This window comes from Oncorhynchus keta, chromosome 6, assembly GCF_023373465.1.
Source record: "Oncorhynchus keta strain PuntledgeMale-10-30-2019 chromosome 6, Oket_V2, whole genome shotgun sequence".
NCBI classification, from domain to species: domain Eukaryota; kingdom Metazoa; phylum Chordata; class Actinopteri; order Salmoniformes; family Salmonidae; genus Oncorhynchus; species Oncorhynchus keta.
Window position 1 is genome coordinate 123,617 of NC_068426.1, and position 26,384 is coordinate 150,000.

The 26,384-nt window shown below is 48.8% G+C and overlaps 3 protein-coding genes and 1 long non-coding RNA gene across 9 annotated transcripts in view; 1 reads left to right on the forward strand and 3 right to left on the reverse strand.

The window, feature by feature from the left end:
- Positions 1 to 1,810: 1,810 nt before the first annotated feature.
- LOC127930568 (uncharacterized) lies at positions 1,811 to 4,042 on the reverse strand. The gene is made up of 2 exons (XR_008138100.1): positions 3,751 to 4,042; positions 1,811 to 3,590 (listed from the first exon to the last, which is right to left on the reverse strand). It is a non-coding gene; the product is annotated as an uncharacterized LOC127930568 (long non-coding RNA).
- A 3,330-nt stretch (positions 4,043 to 7,372) lies between these two features.
- LOC127930816 (uncharacterized) lies at positions 7,373 to 9,550 on the forward strand. The gene is made up of 7 exons (XM_052521733.1): positions 7,373 to 7,420; positions 7,489 to 8,088; positions 8,134 to 8,403; positions 8,804 to 8,893; positions 9,232 to 9,276; positions 9,357 to 9,396; positions 9,477 to 9,550. The coding sequence occupies exons 1-7, from the start codon at positions 7,373 to 7,375 to the stop codon at positions 9,497 to 9,499; spliced, it is 1,116 nt and encodes a 371-aa protein (XP_052377693.1). The 3' UTR covers positions 9,500 to 9,550.
- A 2,093-nt stretch (positions 9,551 to 11,643) lies between these two features.
- LOC127930569 (loricrin-like) lies at positions 11,644 to 14,493 on the reverse strand. Of its 6 annotated transcripts, XM_052520090.1 has the most exons (5): positions 14,093 to 14,131; positions 13,822 to 13,938; positions 13,315 to 13,353; positions 13,237 to 13,275; positions 11,644 to 12,418 (listed from the first exon to the last, which is right to left on the reverse strand). In XM_052520090.1, exons 2-5 carry the CDS (start codon positions 13,899 to 13,901, stop codon positions 11,644 to 11,646), a joined length of 933 nt encoding a protein of 310 aa, XP_052376050.1. In that variant the 5' UTR covers positions 13,902 to 13,938; positions 14,093 to 14,131. The 6 variants fall into 6 exon arrangements, with proteins under 6 accessions (XP_052376050.1, XP_052376048.1, XP_052376047.1 ...); XM_052520088.1 differs by lacking the exon at positions 13,237 to 13,275 and having other exon boundaries at positions 13,276 to 13,353; XM_052520087.1 differs by lacking the exon at positions 13,237 to 13,275 and having other exon boundaries at positions 11,644 to 12,457; positions 13,276 to 13,353.
- LOC118376552 (thrombospondin type-1 domain-containing protein 1) overlaps positions 13,345 to 26,384 on the reverse strand; it is a 64,392-nt gene continuing 51,352 nt past the window's right edge. Inside the window, exons 8-14 of the mRNA XM_052521734.1 lie at positions 25,178 to 25,339; positions 23,881 to 24,304; positions 19,400 to 19,964; positions 14,669 to 16,195; positions 13,996 to 14,131; positions 13,627 to 13,802; positions 13,345 to 13,587 (exon numbers count right to left, since the gene is read on the reverse strand). Coding sequence (XP_052377694.1) covers positions 15,416 to 16,195; positions 19,400 to 19,964; positions 23,881 to 24,304; positions 25,178 to 25,339 — 1,931 coding nt within the window. The 3' untranslated portion in view covers positions 13,345 to 13,587; positions 13,627 to 13,802; positions 13,996 to 14,131; positions 14,669 to 15,415. The remainder of the gene's footprint in view (positions 13,588 to 13,626; positions 13,803 to 13,995; positions 14,132 to 14,668; positions 16,196 to 19,399; positions 19,965 to 23,880; positions 24,305 to 25,177; positions 25,340 to 26,384) is intronic.

Sequence of the window (26,384 nt, forward strand, 5' to 3'; positions counted from 1 at the left end):
CCTATTCCCTATATAGTGCACTACTTTAGACCAGAGCCCTAAATAACCCTATTCCCTATATAGTGCACTACTTTAGACCAGAGCCCTATAGAACCCTATTCCCTATATAGTGCACTACTTTAGACCAGAGCCCTATTCCCTATATAGTGCACTACTTTAGACCAGAACCCTATTCCCTATATAGTGCACTACTTTAGACCAGAGCCCTAAATAACCCTATTCCCTATATAGTGCACTACTTTAGACCAGAGCCCTATAGAACCCTATTCCCTATTTCCCTATATAGTGCACTACTTTAGACCAGAGCCCTATATAACCCCATTCCCTATATAGTGCACTACTTTAGACCAGAGCCCTATATAACCCTATTCCCTATATAGTGCACTACTTTAGACCAGAGCCCTATATAACCCTATTCCCTATATAGTGCACTACTTTAGACCAGAGCCCTATATAACCCTATTCCCTATATAGTGCACTACTTTAGACCAGAGCCCTATATAACCCCATTCCCTATATAGTGCACTACTTTAGACCAGAGCCCTATATAACCCTATTCCCTATATAGTGCACTACTTTAGACCAGAGCCCTATATAACCCTATTCCCTATATAGTGCACTACTTTAGACCAGAGCCCTATAGAACCCTATTCCCTATATAGTGCACTACTTTAGACCAGAGCCCTATATAACCCCATTCCCTATATAGTGCACTACTTTAGACCAGAGCCCTATATAACCCTATTCCCTATATAGTGCACTACTTTAGACCAGAGCCCTATATAACCCTATTCCCTATATAGTGCACTACTTTAGACCAGAGCCCTATATAACCCCATTCCCTATATAGTGCACTACTTTAGACCAGAGCCCTGTAGAACCCTATTCCCTATACAGTGCACTACTTTAGACTAGAACCCTATTCCCTATATAGTGCACTAGTTTAGACCAGAGCCCTATGGCACCCTATTCCCTATATAGTGCACTACTTTAGACCAGAGCCCTATAGAACCCTATTCCCTATATAGTGCACTACTTTAGACCAGAGCCCTAAATAACCCTATTCCCTATATAGTGCACTACTTTAGACCAGAGCCCTATATAACCCTATTCCCTATATAGTGCACTACTTTAGACCAGAGCCCTATATAACCCTATTCCCTATATAGTGCACTACTTTAGACCAGAGCCCTAAATAACCCTATTCCCTATATAGTGCACTACTTTAGACCAGAGCCCTATAGAACCCTATTCCCTATATAGTGCACTACTTTAGACCAGAGAACCTGTCAGGCCGTGTGTCAGGCTGTGTGATGGGTTGAGTGTCAACTTTTCAGGCTATTGTGGCTTTTGACACAAAACAGCTCGGTCCACTTTCCCCAACAGGTTGGACGTGCTAGAAGGTTTGAAATCCTCCTCTCCGCTACTGAAATCTCAAAATCAGAACGAAAATAACTTTTACCGATCAAGAATGCCACCTGTTTGAGGAAGCGAACCAACTGCTTTTCTTCCAGACGGTTTGAAACGACATTCTGACCACTTTCCCAACAAGTTAGACGAGTATGAAAATCTGCCACAACTTTTTGGTTTTCTGCCATTCAAAACTAAAATCAGAAAACTTCTTCCACGACCGCAAAAAAACACATTTAAGAGCTAAAGCCTCACAACGTTACTTTACGCACAGTGTACAATCTAGCGGTTGTTTCCCGAATCTTTTGTCCAGTTCTTGGTAAATATATTGACAGTTAAACCCTTTAATTTCTTTCCAGGTTCCTGGTACAGTTGACACATGAAACTCACAGCAGGGGAATGGTAGTTCAGAGGTTTATCATACAAACTAAAATGTTTTTATACAATAATAAACCAGCATTCTAAACTAAACATGGTTCCCTGATGTTTATAGTTGATCATCCTGAAATCGTAATAAATCATAAAAAAACACTAATACTGTAGTAGTACAGTCTGTGTTGTATACAAAAGCAATACATAGAAAATACACTTAGAGAATATGAAAAATACAAGCCGACAGATTGTAAAAAGGTGTGAAGTGGAAGTTCTTTGGGTAAAAGCTTAGAAAACACATCATTCTCTCATAACACTAATGAGCAACACAAAACACATCACTCTCTCATAACACTAATGAGCAATACAAAACACATCACTCTCTCATAACACTAATGAGCAACACAAAACACATCACTCTCTCATAACACTAATGAGCAACACAAAACACATCACTCAAATGTAATTGATCTAATAGTGACATAACATCGCCTCAGTAGACAGGACTCACTCCACAGTGTAGGACAGTAGGGATATATGTTGGCGTCAGGATGAAACCGAGAGTAGGGCCTGAAAAGAGAACAGACCTGATTGGCAGAACATGTAACAGTATTTGGTAACATTCTAACGTGTGTCCATCGTGTCATGTGGTCACAGTTGTTGTCAATTAAAACCCCCCAAAAATTGCATCTCTATCTGAGAAGCTCAGTGTCACATCTCTATCTGAGAAGCTCAGTGTCACATCTCTATCTGAGAAGCTCAGTGTCACATCTCTATCTGAGAAGCTCACGGTGTCACATCTCTATCTGAGAAGCTCACGGTGTCACATCTCTATCTGAGAAGCTCACGGTGTCACATCTCTATCTGAGAAGCTCACGGTGTCACATCTCTATCTGAGAAGCTCACGGTGTCACATCTCTATCTGAGAAGCTCACAGTGTCACATCTCTATCTGAGAAGCTCACAGTGTCACATCTCTATCTGAGAAGCTCACGGTGTCACATCTCTATCTGAGAAGCTCACAGTGTCACATCTCTATCTGAGAAGCTCACAGTGTCACATCTCTATCTGAGAAGCTCACAGTGTCACATCTCTATCTGAGAAGCTCACAGTGTCACATCTCTATCTGAGAAGCTCACGGTGTCACATCTCTATCTGAGAAGCTCACGGTGTCACATCTCTATCTGAGAAGCTCACAGTGTCACATCTCTATCTGAGAAGCTCACAGTGTCACATCTCTAACTGAGAAGCTCACAGTGTCACAGAAGGACAGACGGACAGTTCCTTTTGGCAGGAACGGTAACATGATTTGAGAAGCTCCGTGTTGCAGAGACAGACAAAGACAATCTGGTGTGACTGACATCATCGCTCTAATATCCAAATGGTGGTGACATTTGACTCCCAGCATCATAATACGTATGTCATAAAAGATTACATTTCATTTATTTATTTATTTAACCAGGCAAGTCAGTTAAGAACAAATTATTATTTACAATGACGGCTTAGAATGGGAACAGTGGGTTAACTGCCTTGTTCTCAGGGGAACGGTGGGTTAACTGCCTTGTTCTCAGGGGAACAGTGGGTTAACTGCCTTGTTCTCAGGGGAACGGTGGGTTAAACTGCCTTGTTCTCAGGGGAACAGTGGGTTAAACTGCCTTGTTCTCAGGGGAACAGTGGGTTAAACTGCCTTGTTCTCAGGGGAACGGTGGGTTAAACTGCCTTGTTCTCAGGGGAACGGTGGGTTAAACTGCCTTGTTCTCAGGGGAACAGTGGGTTAAACTGCCTTGTTCAGGGGAACAGTGGGTTAAACTGCCTTGTTCTCAGGGGAACAGTGGGTTAGGGTTAGGGTTAGGGTTAGAACAAATTAGAGGGTTAGGGTTAGGTTAAGAACAAATTATTATTTACAATGACGGCTTAGAATGGGAACAGTGGGTTAACTGCCTTGTTCTCAGGGGAACAGTGGGTTAACTGCCTTGTTCTCAGGGGAACCGTGGGTTAAACTGCCTTGTTCTCAGGGGAACCGTGGGTTAACTGCCTTGTTCTCGGGGGAACAGTGGGTTAACTGCCTTGTTCAGGGGAACAGTGGGTTGACTGCCTTGTTCAGGGGAACAGTGGGTTGACTGCCTTGTTCAGGGGAACAGTGGGTTGACTGCCTTGTTCAGGGGAACAGTGGGTTGACTGCCTTGTTCAGGGGAACAGTGGGTTAAACTGCCTTGTTCAGGGGAACAGTGGGTTAAACTGCCTTGTTCAGGGAACAGTGGGTTAAACTGCCTTGTTCAGGGGAACAGTGGGTTAAACTGCCTTGTTCAGGGGAACAGTGGGTTAAACTGCCTGTCATTGTATATTTGCTCACACATTGTATGTCAGACATGCACCTACCCCAGTGCTCTGTTGCTGATGACTGGGATGAACGTAGGAGCAGATTTCAGGAGCGGGACAAGACACCCTCTATGTGACTGATGACTGACATCAGGACATGTACGTGATAGGCCTATCTGGCTTATATGAGTATGATGGTCGTAATGCTTCTTGGCATAACAAAGCAATTGTACGGTGTTGAAAATAGTTTTGCTGTGCTGACGTCATAGCTACGAGACGGAGCCGCTGTTAGCGTGGCTGTGCTGACGTCCTGAGTACGAGACGGAGCCGCTGTTAGCGTGGCTGTGCTGACGTCAAGGGGAGACAGTGCCGCTGTTAAACGTGGTTGTGCTCGTCCTGGGTACGAGACGGAGGCTGTTAAACGTGGCTGTGCTGACGTCAAGGGGAACGGTGGCTGTTAAACGTGGCTGTGCTGTTCCTGGGTACGAGACGGAGCCGCTGTTAAACGTGGCTGTGTTCGTCATGGGTACGAACGGAGCCGCTGTTAGCGTGGTTGTGCTGGCGTCCTGGGTACGAACGGAGCCGCTGTTAGCGTGGTTGTGCTGACGTCATGGGTACGAACAGCCGCTGTTAAACGTGGTTGTGCTGACGTCATGGGTACGAACCGAGCCGCTGTTAAACGTGGCTGTGCTGACGTCCTGGGTACAGTGGGCCGCTGTTAACGTGGCTGTGCTGGCGTCCTGGGTAACGGAGCCGCTGTTAAACGTGGCTGTGCTGACGTCATGGGTACGAGACGGGCCGCTGTTAACGTGGCTGTGCTGACGTCCTGGGTACGAGACGGTGCCGCTGTTAGCGTGGCTGTGTTCGTCATGGGTACGAGACAGAGCCGCTGTTAGCGTGGCTGTGCTGACGTCATGGGGAACCGAGCCGCTGTTAGCGTGGTTGTGCTGGCGTCCTGGGGAGACGGAGCCGCTGTTAGCGTGGCTGTGCTCGTCCTGGGTACGAACGGTGGGTTAAACGTGGCTGTGCTGACGTCCTGGGTACGAGACGGAGCCGCTGTTAGCGTGGCTGTGCTGACGTCCTGGGTACGAGACGGAGCCGCTGTTAAACGTGGCTGTGCTGGCGTCATGGGTACGAACGGAGCCGCTGTTAGCGTGGTTGTGCTGACTCATGGGTACGAACCGAGCCGCTGTTAGCGTGGTTGTGCTGACGTCATGGGTACAGTGGGTGTTAACGTGGCTGTGCTGACGTCATGGGTACGAGACGGTGCCGCTGTTAGCGTGGCTGTGCTGACGTCATGGGTACGAACGGAGGCTGTTAGCGTGGCTGTGCTGACGTCATGGGTACGAACCGAGCCGCTGTTAGCGTGGCTGTGCTGACGTCATGGGTACGAGACGGAGCCGCTGTTAAACGTGGCTGTGCTGACGTCCTGGGGAACGGAGCCGCTGTTAAACGTGGCTGTGCTGACGTCATGGGTACAGTGGGTGTTAACGTGGCTGTGCTGTTCCTGGGTACAGGGGAGCCGCTGTTAAACGTGGCTGTGCTGAGTCAACAGTGGGTTAAACTGTTAGCGTGGTTGTGCTGACGTCATGGGTAACGGAGCCGCTGTTAAACGTGGCTGTGCTGACGTCATGGGTACGAGACGGTGGGTTAAACGTGGCTGTGCTGACGTCATGGGTACGAGTGGGCCGCTGTTAGCGTGGCTGTGCTGACGTCATGGGGAACGGAGCCGCTGTTAAACGTGGCTTGTTCGTCATGGGTACAGACGGGCCGCTGTTAGCGTGGCTGTGCTGACGTCATGGGAACGGTGCCGCTGTTAGCGTGGCTGTGTTCCTGGGGGAACAGTGGCTGTTAGCGTGGCTGTGCTGACGTCATGGGAACAGGGGCTGTTAGCGTGGTTGTGCTGGCGTCCTGGGTACGAGACGGAGCCGCTGTTAGCGTGGCTGTGCTGACGTCCTGGGTACGAGACAGTGCCGCTGTTAGCGTGGCTGTGCTGACGTCCTGGGTACAGTGGGTTAGCGTGGCTGTGCTGACGTCATGGGAACAGTGCCGCTGTTAGCGTGGTTGTGCTGACGTCAGGGTACGAACCGAGTGGCTGTTAGCGTGGCTGTGTGACGTCATGGGTACGAACAGCCGCTGTTAGCGTGGCTGTGCTGGCGTCATGGGTACAGTGGCTGTTAGCGTGGCTGTGCTGACGTCATGGGTACAGTGGGCCGCTGTTAACGTGCCTGTGCTGGGAACATGGGTTACGAGACAGTGGGTTAAACGTGGCTGTGCTGACGTCATGGGTACGAACAGCGTGGCTGTGCTGACATCCTGGGTACCGGAGCCGCTGTTCGTGGCTGTGCTGACGTCAGTGGGTTAACGGAGCCGCTGTTAGCGTGGTTGTGCTGGACGTCCTGGGTACGAGACGGAGCCGCTGTTAAACGTGGCTGTGCTGACGTCCTGGGTACGAGACGGGCCGCTGTTAACGTGGCTGTGCTGACGTCCTGGGTACGAGACGGTGGCTGTTAGCGTGGCTGTGCTTCCTGGGTACGAGACGGAGCCGCTGTTAGCGTGGCTGTGCTGACGTCATGGGTACAGGAGCCGCTGTTAACGTGGTTGTGCTGGCGTCATGGGTACGAACCGAGCCGCTGTTAGCGTGGTTGTGCTGACGTCATGGGTACGAACAGGGGCTGTTAGCGTGGCTGTGCTGACGTCATGGGTACGAACGGTGGCTGTTACGTGGCTGTGTGACGTCCTGGGTACGAGACGGAGCCGCTGTTAGCGTGGCTGTGCTGACGTCCTGGGTACGAGACGGAGCCGCTGTTAGCGTGGCTGTGCTGGCGTCATGGGTACGAGACGGAGCCGCTGTTAGCGTGGCTGTGCTGACGTCATGGGTAAGACGGAGCCGCTGTTAGCGTGGCTGTGCTGACGTCATGGGTGGTTAGACGGAGCCGCTGTTAGCGTGGCTGTGCTGACATCCTGGGTACGAGACGGAGCCGCTGTTAGCGTGGCTGTGCTGACGTCATGGGTACACCGGAGCCGCTGTTAGCGTGGTTGTGCTGGCGTCCTGGGTACGAGACGGAGCCGCTGTTAGCGTGGCTGTGCTGACGTCCTGGGTAAGACGGAGCCGCTGTTAGCGTGGCTGTGCTGACGTCCTGGGTACAGACGGAGCCGCTGTTAGCGTGGCTGTGCAGACGTCATGGGTACGACCGACCCGCTGTTAGCGTGGTTGTGCTGATGTCATGGGTACGAGACCGAGCCGCTGTTAGCGTGGTTGTGCTGACGTCATGGGTACAGACGGAGCCGCTGTTAGCGTGGCTGTGCTGGCGTCATGGGTACGAGACGGAGCCGCTGTTAGCGTGGCTGTGCTGACGTCATGGGTACGAGACCGAGCCGCTGTTAGCGTGGCTGTGCTGACGTCCTGGGTATAGACGGAGCCGCTGTTAGCGTGGCTGTGCTGGCGTCAAGGGTACGAGACCGAGCCGCTGTTAGCGTGGTTGTGCTGACGTCATGGGTACGAGACGTTGTTAGGGTGGCTGTGCTGACGTCATGGGTACGAGACGGAGCCGCTGTTAGGGTGGCTGTGCTGACGTCATGGGTACGAGACGGAGCCGCTGTTAGCGTGGCTGTGCTGACGTCATGGGTACGAGACAGAGCCGCTGTTAGCGTGGCTGTGCTGACGTCATGGGTACGAGACGGAGCCGCTGTTAGCGTGGCTGTGCTGACGTCATGGGTACGAGACGGAGCCGCTGTTAGCGTGGCTGTGCTGACGTCCTGGGTACGAGACGGAGCCGCTGTTAGCGTGGCTGTGCTGACGTCCTGGGTACGAGACGGAGCCGCTGTTAGCGTGGCTGTGCTGACGTCATGGGTACGAGACGGAGCCGCTGTTAGCGTGGCTGTGCTGACGTCCTGGGTACGAGACGGAGCCGCTGTTAGCGTGGCTGTGCTGACGTCATGGGTACGAGACGGAGCCGCTGTTAGCGTGGCTGTGCTGACGTCATGGGTACGAGACGGAGCCGCTGTTAGCGTGGCTGTGCTGACGTCATAGGTACGAGACGGAGCCGCTGTTAGCGTGGCTGTGCTGACGTCATGGGTACGAGACGGAGCCGCTGTTAGCGTGGCTGTGCTGACGTCCTGGGTACGAGACGGAGCCGCTGTTAGCGTGGCTGTGCTGACGTCATGGGTACGAGACGGAGCCGCTGTTAGCGTGGTTGTGCTGACGTCATGGGTACGAGACGGAGCCGCTGTTAGCGTGGTTGTGCTGACGTCATGGGTACGAGACGGAGCCGCTGTTAGCGTGGCTGTGCTGACGTCATGGGTACGAGACCGAGCTGCTGTTAGCGTGGCTGTGCTCATAGGTACGAGACGGAGCCGCTGTTAGCGTGGTTGTGCTCATAGGTACGAGACGGAGCCGCTGTTAGCATGGCTGTGCTCATAGGTACGAGACGGAGCCGCTGTTAGCGTGGCTGTGCTCATAGGTACGAGACGGAGCCGCTGTTAGCGTGGCTGTGCTCATAGGTACGAGACGGAGCCGCTGTTAGCGTGGCTGTGCTCATAGGTACGAGACGGAGCCGCTGTTAGCATGGCTGTGCTCATAGGTACGAGACGGAGCCGCTGTTAGCGTGGCTGTGCTCATAGGTACGAGACGGAGCCGCTGTTAGCGTGGCTGTGCTCATAGGTACGAGACGGAGCCGCTGTTAGCATGGCTGTGCTCATAGGTACGAGACGGAGCCGCTGTTAGCGTGGCTGTGCTGACGTCATGGGTACGAGACGGAGCCGCTGTTAGCGTGGCTGTGCTGACGTCATGGGTACGAGACGGAGCCGCTGTTAGCGTGGCTGTGCTAACGTCATGGGTACGAGACGGAGCCGCTGTTAGCGTAGCTGTGCTGACGTCATGGGTACGAGACGGAGCCGCTGTTAGCGTGGCTGTGCTCATAGGTACGAGACGGAGCCGCTGTTAGCGTGGCTGTGCTGACGTCATGTGTACGAGACGGAGCCGCTGTTAGCGTGGCTGTGCTCATGGGTACGAGACGGAGCCGCTGTTAGCGTGGCTGTGCTGATCATGGGTACGAGACGGAGCCGCTGTTAGCATGGCTGTGCTCATAGGTACGAGACGGAGCCGCTGTTAGCGTGGCTGTGCTCATAGGTACGAGACGGAGCCGCTGTTAGCGTGGCTGTGCTGACGTCATGGGTACGAGACGGAGCCGCTGTTAGCGTGGCTGTGCTCATAGGTACGAGACGGAGCCGCTGTTAGCGTGGCTGTGCTCATAGGTACGAGACGGAGCCGCTGTTAGCATGGCTGTGCTCATAGGTACGAGACGGAGCCGCTGTTAGCATGGCTGTGCTCATAGGTACGAGACGGATCCGCTGTTAGCATGGCTGTGCTCATAGGTACGAGACGGATCCGCTGTTAGCGTGGCTGTGCTGAGGTTATAGGTACGAGACGGAGCCGCTGTTAGCGTGGCTGTGCTGAGGTCATAGGTATGAGACGGAGCCGCTGTTAGCGTGGCTGTGCCGAGGTCATAGGTACGAGACGGAGCTGAGTACCGTAGATCAGCACAGCGGTGCTAAAAAAATTGTTTTGCACACCCTCGAGTGTACAATAGCTTTCCAACAAAGAATTACCAATTAAATAAAACACATTACTTTGATGAATTTAGTCATAGTCCCGACACATCTACGGTTGCTCTATGTTAGGTTGACACGCGACCCAGTTGTTAAGTCTTTGTTCTGTATCTATGGACGCAACCCAGTCGTTCGTTCTAAATGTTTCGTTGCCAGCTTTTATCCCTTGCTTGCTAGCTTGCCAACTTCACAGCTAACACAATCGCTTCAAACTGAAGCTGGTAAGACAGCAAACTAGCTGCAATTCATGTCGTTTGCATACAGTATATCTATAAAAATTATGCTGATTCATGACTTTTACTGGCTGAGAAAAAAATGTCTTGTCCAGACACGTTAATTGTCAATAGGAGATCTAGTGAAGATCGAATTTCAATATATATATATATTTTTTTTAATTGTCGAGAGACAGACGTTGTTGCAAACTAAATATAGGCTAGAAGCAAAGGGAGATAATGTCTAGAAGAATTTTACAGAGGAAAACAATTTAATGAATTGGCTGGCTGGGATAATGGATACATAGGGATTTGTCAGATGGAACAGAAAACAAGATTGTCATCTGCTTACCAGAGCTAAACTATTTGTTTTTGTATGGCTTAGAATGCATCTCAACCAATAAAAATGCATGTTTTGACCAACCTCTTTTAGAAAGTGTATTTTCTTAGTCCAAGCAAAGTGACACAGGATGGGTCGTAATGGTTCATCACAATATCATAAATTGTATTTTCTGCAAGTTATTTCAAATATGATAAAAAATGACTCATCGCAACAAGAAAGGAATTGTTTTAAGAAACAAACTTTCAAACAAAACTAATTTGAGTAAAGTGAGGGTTTTGACACTTAAGTAGGTAACCATAACCAGCCATAAAATAACCGGGATTCATCCGATGGTATTGAGGAGTACACCACCTCAGTCACCGGCTTCATCAATAAATGTATTGATGACGTCGTCCCCACAGTGACCGTACGTACATACACCAACCAGAAGCCATGGATTACAGGCAACATCCACACTAAGCTAAAGGGTAGAGTGGCTGCTTCAAGGAGCGGGACTCTAACCTGGGCGCTTATAAGAAATCTCGCTTTGCCCTCCGACGAACCATCAAACAGGCAAAAAAAATCAATATAGGACTAAGATTGAATCCTACTACACCGGCTCTGACGTGGCAGGGCTTGCAAACTATTCCAGATGACAAATGGAAGCCCAGCCGCGAGCTGCCCAGTGACACGAGCCTACCAAATGAGTTAAATGACCTCTATCCTCTCATCAAGGCAAGCAACACTGAAGCATGCATGAGAGCACCAGCTTTTCCAAACGAGTGTGTGATCACGCTCTCCGTTGCTTGCCTCGAAGCACGCATAGAAGTCATTTAGCTCATTTGGTAGGCTCCTGTGAGAGCGTGATCACACACTCGTTCGGAATAGCTGGTGCTCTCATGCATGCTTCAGTGTTGCTTGCCTTGATGCGAGCATAGAATTAATTTAGCTCATTTGATAGGCTCGTGTGATGTGATTAAGACATTTAAACAGGTCAACATTCACAAGACCGCGGGATCAGACGGATTACCAGGACATGTACTCAGAGCGCTGACCAACTGAGTCTGCCATACCAACATGTTTAAAGCAGACCACCATAGTCCCTGTGCCCAAAAACATAAAGGCAACCTGCCTAAATGTCTACCAACCCGCAGCATGAAGTGCTTTGAAAGGCTTGTCATGGCTCACAACACCATCATCCCAGAAAACCTAGACCCACTCCACTTTGCATACCGCCCAAACAGATCCACAGATAACGCAAATCTCTATTGCACTCCACACTGCCCTTTCTCACCTGGACAAAAGGAACACCTAAGTGAGAATGCTATTCATTGACTACAGCTCAGCGTTCAACACCATAGTGCCTTCAAAGCTCATCACTAAGCTAAGGACCCTGGGACTAAACACCTCCCTCTGCAACTGGATCCTGGACTGCGTGACGGGCCGTCCCCAGGTGGTAGGCAACAACATATTTGCTTTGCTGATCCTCAACATAGAGGCCCCTCAGGGGTGAGTGCTTAGTCCATTCCTGTACTCCCTGTTTACTCACGACTGCATGGCCAAGCACGACTCCAACACCATCATTAAGTTTGCTGACGACACAACGGTGGTAGGCCTGATCACCGACAACGATGAGGAGGTCAGAGACCTGGCCAGTGTGGTACCAGTGTGACTCTGTACTGGTACCCCCTGTATATAGCCTACACCTTGACTCTGTACCGGTACCCCCTGTATATAGCCTACACCTTGACTCTGTACCGGTACCCCCTGTATATAGCCTACACCTTGACTCTGTACCGGTACCCCCTGTATATAGCCTCCACCTTGACTCTGTACCGGTACCCCCTGTATATAGCCTCCACCTTGACTCTGTGCCGGTACCCCCTGTATATAGCCTACACCTTGACTCTGTACCGGTACCCCCTGTATATAGCCTACACCTTGACTCTGTACCGGTACCCCCTGTATATAGCCTACACCTTGACTCTGTACCGGTACCCCCTGTATATAGCCTACACCTTGACTCTGTACCGGTACCCCCTGTATATAGCCTACACCTTGACTCTGTACCGGTACCCCCTGTATATAGCCTACACCTTGACTCTGTACCGGTACCCCCTGTATATAGCCTACACCTTGACTCTGTACCGGTACCCCCTGTATATAGCCTCCACCTTGACTCTGTACCGGTACCCCCTGTATATAGCCTCCACCTTGACTCTGTACTGGTACCCCCTGTATATAGCCTCCACATTGACTCTGTACTGGTACCCCCTGTATATAGCCTCCACCTTGACTCTGTACCGGGTACCCCTGTATATAGCCTCCACCTTGACTCTGTACCGGTACCCCTGTATATAGCCTACACCGTGACTCTGTACCGGTACCCCCTGTATATAGCCTCCACATTGACTCTGTACTGGTACCCCCTGTATATAGCCTCCACCTTGACTCTGTACCGGTACCCCCTGTATATAGCCTCCACCTTGACTCTGTACCGGTACCCCCTGTATATAGCCTACACCTTGACTCTGTACCGGTACCCCCTGTATATAGCCTCCACCTTGACTCTGTACTGGTACCCCCTGTATATAGCCTCCACATTGACTCTGTACCGGTACCCCCTGTATATAGCCTACACCTTGACTCTGTACCGGTACCCCCTGTATATAGCCTCCACCTTGACTCTGTACCGGTACCCCCTGTATATAGCCTCCACATTGACTCTGTACCGGTACCCCCTGTATATAGCCTCCACCTTGACTCTGTACTGGTACCCCCTGTATATAGCCTCCACATTGACTCTGTACTGGTACCCCCTGTATATAGCCTCCACATTGACTCTGTACCGGTACCCCCTGTATATAGCCTACACCTTGACTCTGTACCGGTACCCCCTGTATATAACCTCCACATTGACTCTGTACTGGTACCCCCTGTATATAGCCTCCACATTGACTCTGTACCGGTACCCCCTGTATATAGCCTACACCTTGACTCTGTACTGGTACCCCCTGTATATAGCCTACACCTTGACTCTGTACTGGTACCCCCTGTATATAGCCTCCACATTGACTCTGTACCGGTACCCCCTGTATATAGCCTACACCTTGACTCTGTACCGGTACCCCCTGTATATAGCCTCCACCTTGACTCTGTACTGGTACCCCCTGTATATAGCCTCCACATTGACTCTGTACCGGTACCCCCTGTATATAGCCTACACCTTGACTCTGTACCGGTACCCCCTGTATATAGCCTACACCTTGACTCTGTACCGGTACCCCCTGTATATAGCCTACACCTTGACTCTGTACCGGTACCCCCTGTATATAGCCTACACCTTGACTCTGTACCGGTACCCCCTGTCTATAGCCTACACCTTGACTCTGTACCGGTACCCCCTGTATATAGCCTACACCTTGACTCTGTACCGGTACCCCCTGTATATAGCCTACACCTTGACTCTGTACCGGTACCCCCTGTATATAGCCTACACCTTGACTCTGTACCGGTACCCCCTGTATATAGCCTACACCTTGACTCTGTACCGGTACCCTCTGTATATAGCCTACACCTTGACTCTGTACCGGTACCCCCTGTATATAGCCTCCACATTGACTCTGTACTGGTACCCCCTGTATATAGCCTCCACATTGACTCTGTACCGGTACCCCCTGTATATAGCCTCCACCTTGACTCTGTACTGGTACCCCTGTATATAGCCTCCACATTGACTCTGTACTGGTACCCCTGTATATAGCCTCCACATTGACTCTGTACTGGTACCCCCTGTATATAGCCTCCACATTGACTCTGTACCGGTACCCCCTGTATATAGCCTCCACCTTGACTCTGTACTGGTACCCCCTGTATATAGCCTCCACCTTGACTCTGTACTGGTACCCCTGTATATAGCCTCCACATTGACTCTGTACTGGTACCCCCTGTATATAGCCTCCACATTGACTCTGTACTGGTACCCCTGTATATAGCCTACACCTTGACTCTGTACTGGTACCCCTGTATATAGCCTCCACATTGACTCTGTACTGGTACCCCTGTATATAGCCTCCACATTGACTCTGTACTGGTACCCCTGTATATAGCCTCCACCTTGACTCTGTACTGGTACCCCCTGTATATAGCCTCCACATTGACTCTGTACTGGTACCCCCTGTATATAGCCTCCACATTGACTCTGTACTGGTACCCCCTGTATATAGCCTCCACATTGACTCTGTACTGGTACCCCTGTATATAGCCTCCACCTTGACTCTGTACTGGTACCCCTGTATATAGCCTCCACCTTGACTCTGTACTGGTACCCCTGTATATAGCCTCCACATTGACTCTGTACTGGTACCCCTGTATATAGCCTCCACATTGACTCTGTACTGGTACCCCCTGTATATAGCCTACACATTGACTCTGTACTGGTACCCCCTGTATATAGCCTCCACATTGACTCTGTACTGGTACCCCCTGTATATAGCCTCCACATTGACTCTGTACTGGTACCCCCTGTATATAGCCTCCACATTGACTCTGTACTGGTACCCCCTGTATATAGCCTCCTCCTACGATCATTATGATAAGTTATGTCAGCTGTTGTGACATGGTTATAACTGACAGTGTTACGATCATTATGATAAGTTATGTCAGCTGTTGTGGTTATAACTGTCAGCTGTTGTGGTTATAACTGTGTGATAAAGTGTTATGATGCTGGTGTCAAGCGTTACCCAAAGAGTTTTCAGTAAAAGAGTAAAAAAATAAAGGCTCAGTCATGTCTTTACAACTTCCTCCTCTCTTCCTCCTCCTCCTCCTCTTCTGGGCACCTTCCAGGCAACAAGACAGGTCCCCCTCTCCTCTCCTCCTCCTCCTCCTCCTCTTCTGGGCACCTTCCAGGCAACAAGACAGGTTCCCCTCTCCTCTCTTCCTCCTCCTCCTCCTCCTCTTCTGGGCACCTTCCAGGCAACAAGACAGGTCCCCCTCCTCCTCCTCTTCTGGGCACCTTCCAGGCAACAAGACAGGTCCCCCTCTCCTCTCTTCCTCCTCCTCCTCTTCTGGGCACCTTCCAGGCAACAAGACAGCTCCTCCTCTCAACCCCTGCTTTTCTTTCCTCTCTTCAGTGTCCGTTAACCCTCTCCTCCCCTCTAGGTGTGTACAGGTCAGAACTCATCCTCTCCCAGGTATAGCGAGGTCATATCTAGATCCAGCATGCATTGCTCTGCCTCAGTCAGTCCATAGGGGGAGTCTCCAGACAGAGGAAGAGACCTGCACCTCCCCTTCCTTTGTTCACTGGCAGACACGCTAAATGTGGAGCTGCGCTGCCTCTGCTGCTGTTGGTTATGGCGCCCCTGCTGGTCGGAGGCGGTGTTGCAAGACTGAGCTTCTCTCAGCTTCCTGGCCAGGATATTTCTCTGAATCGGGGAAGGGCCTCGACGGTTCCAGTTGTGTTCTGCCCGCTCTGCCCGGTCCGGGGTGAGGTAAGCAGGGCAGCCACGAGACCCCACCCCTGGTCCTAATCCTGGTCCACCTATACCTGAAGTCCCACCTCTCTCTCCTGTATCTTCACCACCTTCTCTTCGATCACCAATCCTCCGCCTCTCCCTCTCCAGGGTGAGTTCAGGGTTGCTAAGCAGCTCAGATCCTAACATGGCCGCCGTTGTAGTGTTGGTCTCTGTGTGTTTAGGGTCAGAGATCAAGTAGGTGTTGTTGTTTTCAGCGTGTTTGGGTTTGTTACTGGAAAACGGAGGACATCCAGTCTCCACCCAGGGTCTTCTCCTGTCGTCCCCAGGCCAAAGGGGTCGCGGATTGGGCCTGGCCCAGTCAGGGGTGCTCTGCTCTGGGATGGGATAGGGGGGGAAGGCTGGGTTCTGGGTCTGGGTCTCCAAGGTTCCTCGGGTCCTACAGCTGCCCTCGGGGAGGGTCCTGGTGCGGGGACCCACCTGAATTAATGAGATGAATGTCTGAATTAATCATTAATTGTGCATATGTACACTGTCATTTGAGTACAACTATACATACATTAAATATTATCAAGGAATAAAAACACAAAGCCTACTGACTTATTTCCATTGTGCTCCAGGTCATTACCTTCCTGGTTGTAATTGGTCATTACCTTCCTGGTTGTAATTGGTCATTACCTTCCTGGTTGTTATTGGTCATTACCTTCCTGGTGGTTATAGGTCATTACCTTCCTGGTGGTTATAGGTCATTACCTTCCTGGTTGTTATTGGTCATTACCTTCCTGGTGGTTATAGGTCATTACCTTCCTGGTTGTTATTGGTCATTACCTTCCTGGTTGTTATTGGTCATTACCTTCCTGGTGGTTATAGGTCATTACCTTCCTGGTTGTTATTGGTCATTACCTTCCTGGTTGTTATTGGTCATTACCTTCCTGGTGGTTATAGGTCATTACCTTCCTGGTTGTTATTGGTCATTACCTTCCTGGTGGTTATAGGTCATTACCTTCCTGATTGTTATTGGTCATTACCTTCCTGGTTGTTATTGGTCATTACCTTCCTGGTTGTTATTGGTCATTACCTTCCTGGTTGTTATTGGTTATTACCTTCCTGGTTGTTATTGGTTATCACCTTCCTGGTTGTTATTGGTTATCACCTTCCTGGTTGTTATTGGTCATTACCTTCCTGGTTGTTATTGGTCATTACCTTCCTGGTTGTTATTGGTTATCACCTTCCTGGTTGTTATTGGTCATTACCTTCCTGGTTGTTATTGGTTATCACCTTCCTGGTTGTTATCGGTCATTACCTTCCTGGTTGTTATTGGTTATCACCTTCCTGGTTGTTATTGGTTATCACCTTCCTGGTTGTTATTGGTCATTACCTTCCTGGTTGTTATTGGTTATTACCTTCCTGGTTGTTATTGGTTATCACCTTCCTGGTTGTTATTGGTCATTACCTTCCTGGTTGTTATTGGTTATCACCTTCCTGGTTGTTATTGGTCATTACCTTCCTGGTTGTTATTGGTTATCACCTTCCTGGTTGTTATTGGTCATTACCTTCCTGGTTGTTATTGGTCATCACCTTCCTGGTTGTTATTGGTTATCACCTTCCTGGTTGTTATTGGTTATCACCTTCCTGGTTGTTATTGGTTATCACCTTCCTGGTTGTTATTGGTTATCACCTTCCTGGTTGTTATTGGTTATTACCTTCCTGGTTGTTATTGGTTATCGGTCATTACCTTCCTGGTTGTTATTGGTCATTACCTTCCTGGTTGTTATTGGTTATCACCTTCCTGGTTGTTATTGGTCATTACCTTCCTGCTTGTTATCGGTCATTACCTTCCTGGTTGTTATTGGTCATTACCTTCCTGGTTGTTATTGGTTATCACCTTCCTGGTTGTTATTGGTTATCACCTTCCTGGTTGTTATTGGTTATCACCTTCCTGGTTGTTATTGGTTATCACCTTCCTGGTTGTTATTATCCTTCCTGGTTGTTATTGGTTATTACCTTCCTGGTTGTTATTGGTTATCGGTCATTACCTTCCTGGTTGTTATTGGTTATCACCTTCCTGGTTGTTATTGGTTATCACCTTCCTGGTTCTTATTGGTTATCACCTTCCTGGTTGTTATTGGTTATTACCTTCCTGGTTGTTATTGGTTATCACCTTCCTGGTTGTTATCGGTCATTACCTTCCTGGTTGTTATTGGTTATTACCTTCCTGGTTGTTATTGGTTATTACCTTCCTGGTTGTTATTGGTTATCACCTTCCTGGTTGTTATTGGTTATCACCTTCCTGGTTGTTATTGGTTATCACCTTCCTGGTTGTTATTGGTTATCACCTTCCTGGTTGTAATTGGTCATTACCTTCCTGATTGTTATTGGTCATTACCTTCCTGGTTGTTATTGGTCATTACCTTCCTGGTTGTTATTGGTTATCACCTTCCTGGTTGTTATCGGTTATCACCTTCCTGGTTGTTATTGGTCATTACCTTCCTGGTTGTTATCGGTTATCACCTTCCTGGTTGTTATCGGTCATTACCTTCCTGGTTGTTATTGGTCATTACCTTCCTGGTTGTTATTGGTTATCACCTTCCTGGTTGTTATTGGTTATCACCTTCCTGGTTGTTATTGGTTATCACCTTCCTGGTTGTTATTGGTTATCACCTTCCTGGTTGTAATTGGTCATTACCTTCCTGATTGTTATTGGTCATTACCTTCCTGGTTGTTATTGGTCATTACCTTCCTGGTTGTTATTGGTTATCACCTTCCTGGTTGTTATTGGTTATCACCTTCCTGGTTGTTATTGGTTTACCTTCCTGATTGTTATTGGTCATTACCTTCCTGGTTGTTATTGGTCATTACCTTCCTGGTTGTTATTGGTCATTACCTTCCTGGTTGTTATTGGTTATCACCTTCCTGGTTGTTATTGGTTATCACCTTCCTGGTTGTTATTGGTTATTACCTTCCTGGTTGTTATTGGTTATCACCTTCCTGGTTGTTATTGGTCATTACCTTCCTGGTTGTTATTGGTCATTACCTTCCTGGTTGTTATTGGTTATCACCTTCCTGGTTGTTATTGGTCATTACCTTCCTGGTTGTTATTGGTCATTACCTTCCTGGTTGTTATTGGTCATTACCTTCCTGGTTGTTATTGGTCATTACCTTCCTGGTTGTTATTGGTCATTACCTTCCTGGTTGTTATTGGTCATTACCTTCCTGGTTGTTATTGGTTATCACCTTCCTGGTTGTTATTGGTCATTACCTTCCTGGTTGTTATTGGTCATTACCTTCCTGGTTGTTATTGGTTATTACCTTCCTGGTTGTTATTGGTTATTACCTTCCTGGTTGTTATTGGTCATTACCTTCCTGGTTGTTATTGGTCATTACCTTCCTGGTTGTTATTGGTTATTACCTTCCTGGTTGTTATTGGTTATCACCTTCCTGGTTGTTATTGGTTATTACCTTCCTGGTTGTTATTGGTTATTACCTTCCTGGTTGTTATTGGTTATTACCTTCCTGGTTGTTATTGGTTATCACCTTCCTGGTTGTTATTGGTTATTACCTTCCTGGTTGTTATTGGTCATTACCTTCCTGGTTGTTATTGGTTATCACCTTCCTGGTTGTTATTGGTTATTACCTTCCTGGTTGTTATTGGTTATCACCTTCCTGGTTGTTATTGGTTATTACCTGGGTCTGACTCCTCTCCCTGTGGGGGCGACATGGGGCTGCTGGGGGAGGTGGGGGCTTGGTGTCGTGAAAGCTGGATGTCCGTCTGCAGTTTGGGTTTTTCTGGTACGAGTTGGAGGGAACGCCTCCTCCACCCATCCCTCCTAACCCAGTCCTCTCCACCATCTCCACCCAGTCTGCCGTGCGGTCTCGTCGTTGGGAGCTCCCGCCTCCTCCTCCCCTACCTTCTCTCATGTATCCGGCCACGGGAGGCCCCAGGACGAGCTCCACCCTGGGGCTCAGTCTGTCTGGCAGAGTAACCGAGCTGCGCTGTGGGACCCTGTGCTCAAGGAAAGGGGCGGTGATACGAAAGCGGCTCAGATTAGAATCTTCTTCCTGGAGGTCCAGGGGGCTGGGGTTGGGGCTGAGCCCAGGGAGGGTGAACCCTGGCTGGGTAGGAGTGGAGGTGGGCGAGTCCTCCAGAAGAGTGTCGTGGACAGGGCTCTGTGAGACATGATAGAGCTGGGTGGCTTCCTTTAAACCTCTCTTCTTCATCTCTTTTAACTGCTGCTGGGCCAGACGGTACCTGGACAGAATACAGTCATATAGTTAACCCTACAGCTGCTGCTGAACCCTGGATAGAATACAGTCATATAGTTAACCCTACAGCTGCTGCTGAACCCTGGATAGAATACAGTCATATAGTTAACCCTACAGCTGCTGCTGAACCCTGGATAGAATACAGTCATATAGTTAACCCTACAGCTGCTGCTGAACCCTGGATAGAATACAGTCATATAGTTAACCCTACAGCTGCTGCTGAACCCTGGATAGAATACAGTCATATAGTTAACCCTACAGCTGCTGCTGAACCCTGGATAGAATACAGTCATTAACCCTAGTTAACCCTCATAGCTGCTGCTGAACCCTGGATAGAATACAGTCATATAGTTAACCCTACAGCTGCTGCTGAACCCTGTCATATAGTTAATACAGTCATATAGTTAACCCTACAGCTGCTGCTGAACCCTGGATAGAATACAGTCATATAGTTAACCCTACAGCTGCTGCTGAACCCTGGATAGAATACAGTCATATAGTTAACCCTACAGCTGTTGCTGAACCCTGGATAGAATACAGTCATATAGTTAACCCTACAGCTGCTGCTGAACCCTGGATAGAATACAGTCATATAGTGAGTTATTATTATTTCAATTTCAGATCAGATCATTATTTATTGATCAGCAGTTTTAAGATGTGTTGATGAATCATGCTGACTAACCCGTCCGTGTGGTATAGGTTTATTAGTGCGCTTGTTTCAGTAATCATGCTGACTAACCCGTCCGTGTGGTATAGGTTTATTAGTGCGCTTGTTTCAGTAAACATGCTGACTAACCCGTCCGTGTGGTATAGGTTTATTAGTGCGCTTGTTTCAGTAAACATGCTGACTAACCCGTCCGTGTGCTCCATCGAGCGCATGGTGATTTTGTCCTGGTTTGAAGTATCAAAACAAAGTATGAGCAAACTGTTTTCATTTGGGGACAGGTCGAAACACATGAAACACTCATGGTAATTTAGCTAGCTAGGTTGCTGTTGCTAGGTAATTTGTCCTGGGATGTAAACATTGGGTTGTTATTTTCCTGGATCTTTGTAGAATTTTGAGTCACACAGAATCCTGTGTTCTCTACGATAATGAATCCACAGATGAAAGGGGAAGTCAGTCCTCCGTGGACTTTATATGGCAGTTGGCAACCAACTTTAAGGTGCATTATCACCACCAACCGGACTGGAGTGTGGACCTCAGTTCAGCTTTTAAATCACCCACGTGGGTATGTGCTCCTAACAACCAATGAGGAGATGGGAGAGGCGGGACTTGCAGCACGTCAAGTGCTACAGGAACAAAGTTCTATTTTGGCGCCTGGCTTCGCAGATGCTTGACGACGCTCGACCAGTTTGGATAAAATGATTGAAAAAAAACGTGTATATTGATTATGCAACATTCACACACTTAACGCAAGTGGTGTGGTCAGCCTGAACCCCTAGTTATTCCCTGTACTTCAGCTAGAACACTACAGTTATTCCCTGTACTTCAGCTAGAACACTACAGTTATTCCCCGTACTTCAGCTAGAACACTACAGTTATTCCCTGTACTTCAGCTAGAACACTACAGTTATTCCCCGTACTTCAGCTAGAACACTACAGTTATTCCCCGTACTTCAGCTAGAACACTACAGTTATTCCCTGTACTTCAGCTAGAACACTACAGTTATTCCCCGTACTTCAGCTAGAACACTACAGTTATTCCCCGTACTTCAGCTAGAACACTACAGTTATTCCCCGTACTTCAGCTAGAACACTACAGTTATTCCCCGTACTTCAGCTAGAACACTACAGTTATTCCCCGTACTTCAGCTAGAATACTACAGTTATTCCCCGTACTTCAGCTAGAATACTACAGTTATTCCCCGTACTTCAGCTAGAATACTACAGTTATTCCCCGTACTTCAGCTAGAACACTACAGTTATTCCCCGTACTTCAGCTAGAACACTACAGTTATTCCCCGTACTTCAGCTAGAACACTACAGTTATTCCCCGTACTTCAGCTAGAATACTACAGTTATTCCCCGTACTTCAGCTAGAATACTACAGTTATTCCCCGTACTTCAGCTAGAATACTACAGTTATTCCCCGTACTTCAGCTAGAATACTACAGTTATTCCCCGTACTTCAGCTAGAATACTACAGTTATTCCCCGTACTTCTGACTCAGAACACTACAGTTATTCCCCATACTTCAGCTAGAACACTACAGTTATTCCCCGTACTTCAGCTAGAATACTACAGTTATTCCCCGTACTTCTGACTCAGAATACTACAGTTATTCCCCGTACTTTTGACTCAGAACACTACAGTTATTCCCCGTACTTCAGCTAGAACACTACAGTTATTCCCCGTACTTCTGACTCAGAATACTACAGTTATTCCCCGTACTTCTGACTCAGAACACTACAGTTATTCCCCGTACTTCTGACTCAGAACACTACAGTTATTCCCCGTACTTCTGACTCAGAACACTACAGTTATTCCCCGTACTTCAGCTAGAACACTACAGTTATTCCCCGTACTTCAGCTAGAATACTACAGTTATTCCTCGTACTTCAGCTAGAATACTACAGTTATTCCCCGTACTTCAGCTAGAATACTACAGTTATTCCCCGTACTTCTGACTCAGAATACTACAGTTATTCCCCATACTTCAGCTAGAATACTACAGTTATTCCCCGTACTTCTGACTCAGAACACTACAGTTATTCCCGTACTTTTGACTCAGACCACTACAGTTATTCCCCATACTTCTGACTCAGAACACTACAGTTATTCCCCATACTTCTGACTCAGAACACTACAGTTATTCCCGTACTTCTGACTCAGAACACTAGTTATTCCCGTACTTCTGACTCAGAACACTACAGTTATTCCCCGTACTTCTGACTCAGAACACTACAGTTATTCCCCGTACTTCTGACTCAGAACACTACAGTTATTCCCCGTACTTTTGACTCAGAACACTACAGTTATTCCCCGTACTTCTGACTCAGAACACTACAGTTATTCCCCGTACTTCTGACTCAGAACACTACAGTTATTCCCCGTACTTCTGACTCAGAACACTACAGTTATTCCCCGTACTTTTGACTCAGAACACTACAGTTATTCCCCATACTTCTGACTCAGAACACTACAGTTATTCCCCGTACTTTTGACTCAGAACACTACAGTTATTCCCCGTACTTTTGACTCAGAATACTACAGTTATTCCCCGTACTTTTGACTCAGAACACTACATTTATTCCCTGTACTTCTGACTCAGAACACTACAGTTATTCCCTGTACTTCTGACTCAGAACACTACAGTTATTCCCCGTACTTCTGACTCAGAATACTACAGTTATTCCCCATACTTCTGACTCAGAACACTACAGTTATTCCCCGTACTTTTGACTCAGACCACTACAGTTATTCCCCGTACTTCTGACTCAGAACACTACAGTTATTCCCCGTACTTCTGACTCAGAACACTACAGTTATTCCCCGTACTTCTGACTCAGAACACTACAGTTATTCCCCGTACTTCTGACTCAGAACACTACAGTTATTCCCCGTACTTCTGACTCAGAACACTACAGTTATTCCCCGTACTTCTGACTCAGAACACTACAGTTATTCCCCATACTTCTGACTCAGAACAGGCCTAAAGCCTTTTAAAAAATATGAATATATATATATATAAATACACGTTTTTTGTTAAATGTTTCGCAGACGACACATCAATTGTCAGTTATGAGATGGTTAGTTCCAGCCAAGCAATCTGATTGGTCAAAATAGGGATTTGACTGTCAGTGTATTTGTGGAGCACACTGTATTTTGTGAACATATATTAATTATAGTAATACATTAAATTAAAACATAGATGCGAAATTAACAAACCAACTCTACCTACCCAAAGATTGGCGGTAGCACCTTCTGTCCCGATGGAGACAGTCTATCTGGGTCCTGAACCAGGGGAATAACCAGAGGAGGGGGTTGAGGCAGAGGTTTGCACCCCAGGTTAGGCCTTTCGTTCTGGGCTAGCCCTGGCCCTGTGCCCCCGTGGTTCCCCTGGCTGTCGGAGAGGCTGGGTCTCTGGAGGCTGTTCCCACAGATGGAGGCCTCGTCAGAGAGTTTACGTCCCCCAGGTGAGTGCATCGATCCACGGCGGACCGAGCTACACTGGGGTGTCCGGCAGAGTTTACGCCACAGGGTGACCAGGATGGTCGCTAGGATGACCGCCAGACACAGGGATATACCGGCCACGACTACCAGGTTACCACCGAGTAAGGAGGAGGCTGGAGGAGGCGGGAGGGATGGAGAGGGAGCAGGAAGGACTGGAAAACAGAGAGAGATGGAAAGAGAAGGGGATAGGGAGAGGATGTGAGAAGGGGATAGGGAGAGGAAGTGAGAAGGGGATAGGGAGAGGAAGTGAGAAGGGGATAGGGAGAGGAAGTGAGAAGGGGATAGGGAGAGGAAGTGAGAAGGGGATAGGGAGAGGAAGTGAGAAGGGGATAGGGAGAGGACGTGAGAAGGGGATAGGGAGAGGAAGTGAGAAGGGGATAGGGAGAGGAAGTGAGAAGGGGATAGGGAGAGGACGTGAGAAGGGGATAGGGAGAGGACGTGAGAAGGGGATAGGGAGAGGACGTGAGAAGGGGATAGGGAGAGGAAGTGAGAAGGGGATAGGAAGTGAGAAGGGGATAGGGAGAGGACGTGAGAAGGGGATAGGGAGAGGAAGTGAGAAGGGGATAGGAAGTGAGAAGGGGATAGGGAGAGGAAGTGAGAAGGGGATAGGGAGAGGAAGTGAGAAGGGGATAGGAAGTGAGAAGGGGATAGGGAGAGGAAGTGAGAAGGGGATAGGAAGTGAGAAGGGGATAGGGAGAGGACGTGAGAAGGGGATAGGGAGAGCAGAAAGAGAGAGAAATAGATGAGGGGATGGGGACAAGAGAAACAAGGTTAAGTTAGATGATCGAGGAAATCAGTATGACATCATTAAGGATAAGCCTATGAGCATAATATGTATTTTTAGTTCAAAAGATGTCTTTTCACGTCTTGTGGTGATAGGGAAGTGACATTACTGGGGATAAAGATAAAACAGAAAGGAGAGAGTTGGAGAGAGACACTGCATGACTGAAGATATGAGGAAATTATAGAAACAGAGTGGAAAGGAGAGAGAGAGTTGACATTAGATGATGTTAAGGACAACGTACCTGTACAGTCTTCCAGTGAGCAGAGAGACTGTTCCTTGACCATGCCGGTGCACTGCATACTTCCACCACCGGAGGGCAGCAGACACTCTCGCACTCTCTCCCTCACCCCCTCTCCACAGCTCACACTGCACACGCTCCACGCCTGCCACACACCCCATGACTCTACGGAGAGGGGGGGAGGAGAGAGCAAGAGTTTTTTGGGGATCGAGCGAGAGATCACATACAGTAGCTATCTAGCTGCTGAAAAAAATGCTGGTCAAGCTGGTCTGATGCTGGTCAGTGCTGGTCTGATGCTGGTCAGTACTGGTCAGATGCTGGTCGATGCTGGTCAGTGCTGGTCAGTGCTGGTCTGGTGCTGGTCTGATGCTGGTCTGATGCTGGTCAGTGCTGGTCTGATGCTGGTCTGATGCTGGTCAGTGCTGGTCTGATGCTGGTCTGATGCTGGTCAGTGCTGGTCTGATGCTGGTCAGATGCTGGTCAGTGCTGGTCTGATGCTGGTCTGATGCTGGTCTGATGCTGGTCTGATGCTGGTCAGTGCTGGTCTGGTGCTGGTTTGATGCTGGTCAGATGCTGGTCTGATGCTGGTCAGTGCTGGTCTGATGCTGGTTTGATGCTGGTCAGATGCTGGTCTGATGCTGGTCAGATGCTGGTCTGATGCTGGTCAGTGCTGGTCTGGTGCTGGTCTGATGCTGGTCAGATGCTGATCTGATGCTGGTCTGATGCTGGTCTGATGCTGGTCTGATGCTGGTCTGATGCTGGTCTGATGATGGTCTGATGCTGGTCTGATGCTGGTCAGATGCTGGTCTGATGATGGTCAGATGCTGGTCAGTGCTGGTCTGATGCTGGTCAGTGATGGTCTGATGCTGGTCTGATGCTGGTCTGATGCTGGTCTGATGATGGTCTGATGCTGGTCTGATGCTGGTCAGTGATGGTCTGATGCTGGTCAGATGCTGGTCAGTGCTGGTCTGATGCTGGTCAGATGCTGGTCTGATGCTGGTCTGATGCTGGTCAGTGATGGTCTGATGCTGGTCTGATGATGGTCAGTGCTGGTCTGATGCTGGTCAGATGCTGGTCAGTTGCTGGTCAGATGCTGGTCAGATACTGGTCTGATGATGGTCAGTGCTGGTCTGATGCTGGTCAGTTGCTGGTCAGATGCTGGTCAGTTGCTGGTCAGATACTGGTCAGATGCTGGTCAGATGCTGCTCGG

Coding starts and splice junctions, on each gene's coding strand:
- LOC127930816 (XM_052521733.1), top strand. CDS start 7,373: ATGGGTACAGACGGAGCCGCTGTTAGCGTGGCTGTGCTGGCGTCATGG. Junction 8,089..8,133: donor TGGCTGTGCTGACGTCATGG/GTACGAGACGGA, acceptor CTGACGTCATAG/GTACGAGACGGAGCCGCTGT. Junction 9,277..9,356: donor TGGCTGTGCTGACGTCATGG/GTACGAGACGGA, acceptor CTGTGCTCATAG/GTACGAGACGGAGCCGCTGT.
- LOC127930569 (XM_052520091.1), bottom strand. CDS start 14,479: ATGTGGAGGCTATATACAGGGGGTACCAGTACAGAGTCAATGTGGAGG. Junction 13,354..14,360: donor GGTACCAGTACAGAGTCAAG/GTGGAGGCTATA, acceptor TACAGAGTCAAG/GTGTAGGCTATATACAGGGG. Junction 12,458..13,275: donor GGTACCAGTACAGAGTCAAG/GTGTAGGCTATA, acceptor TACAGAGTCAAG/GTGGAGGCTATATACAGGGG.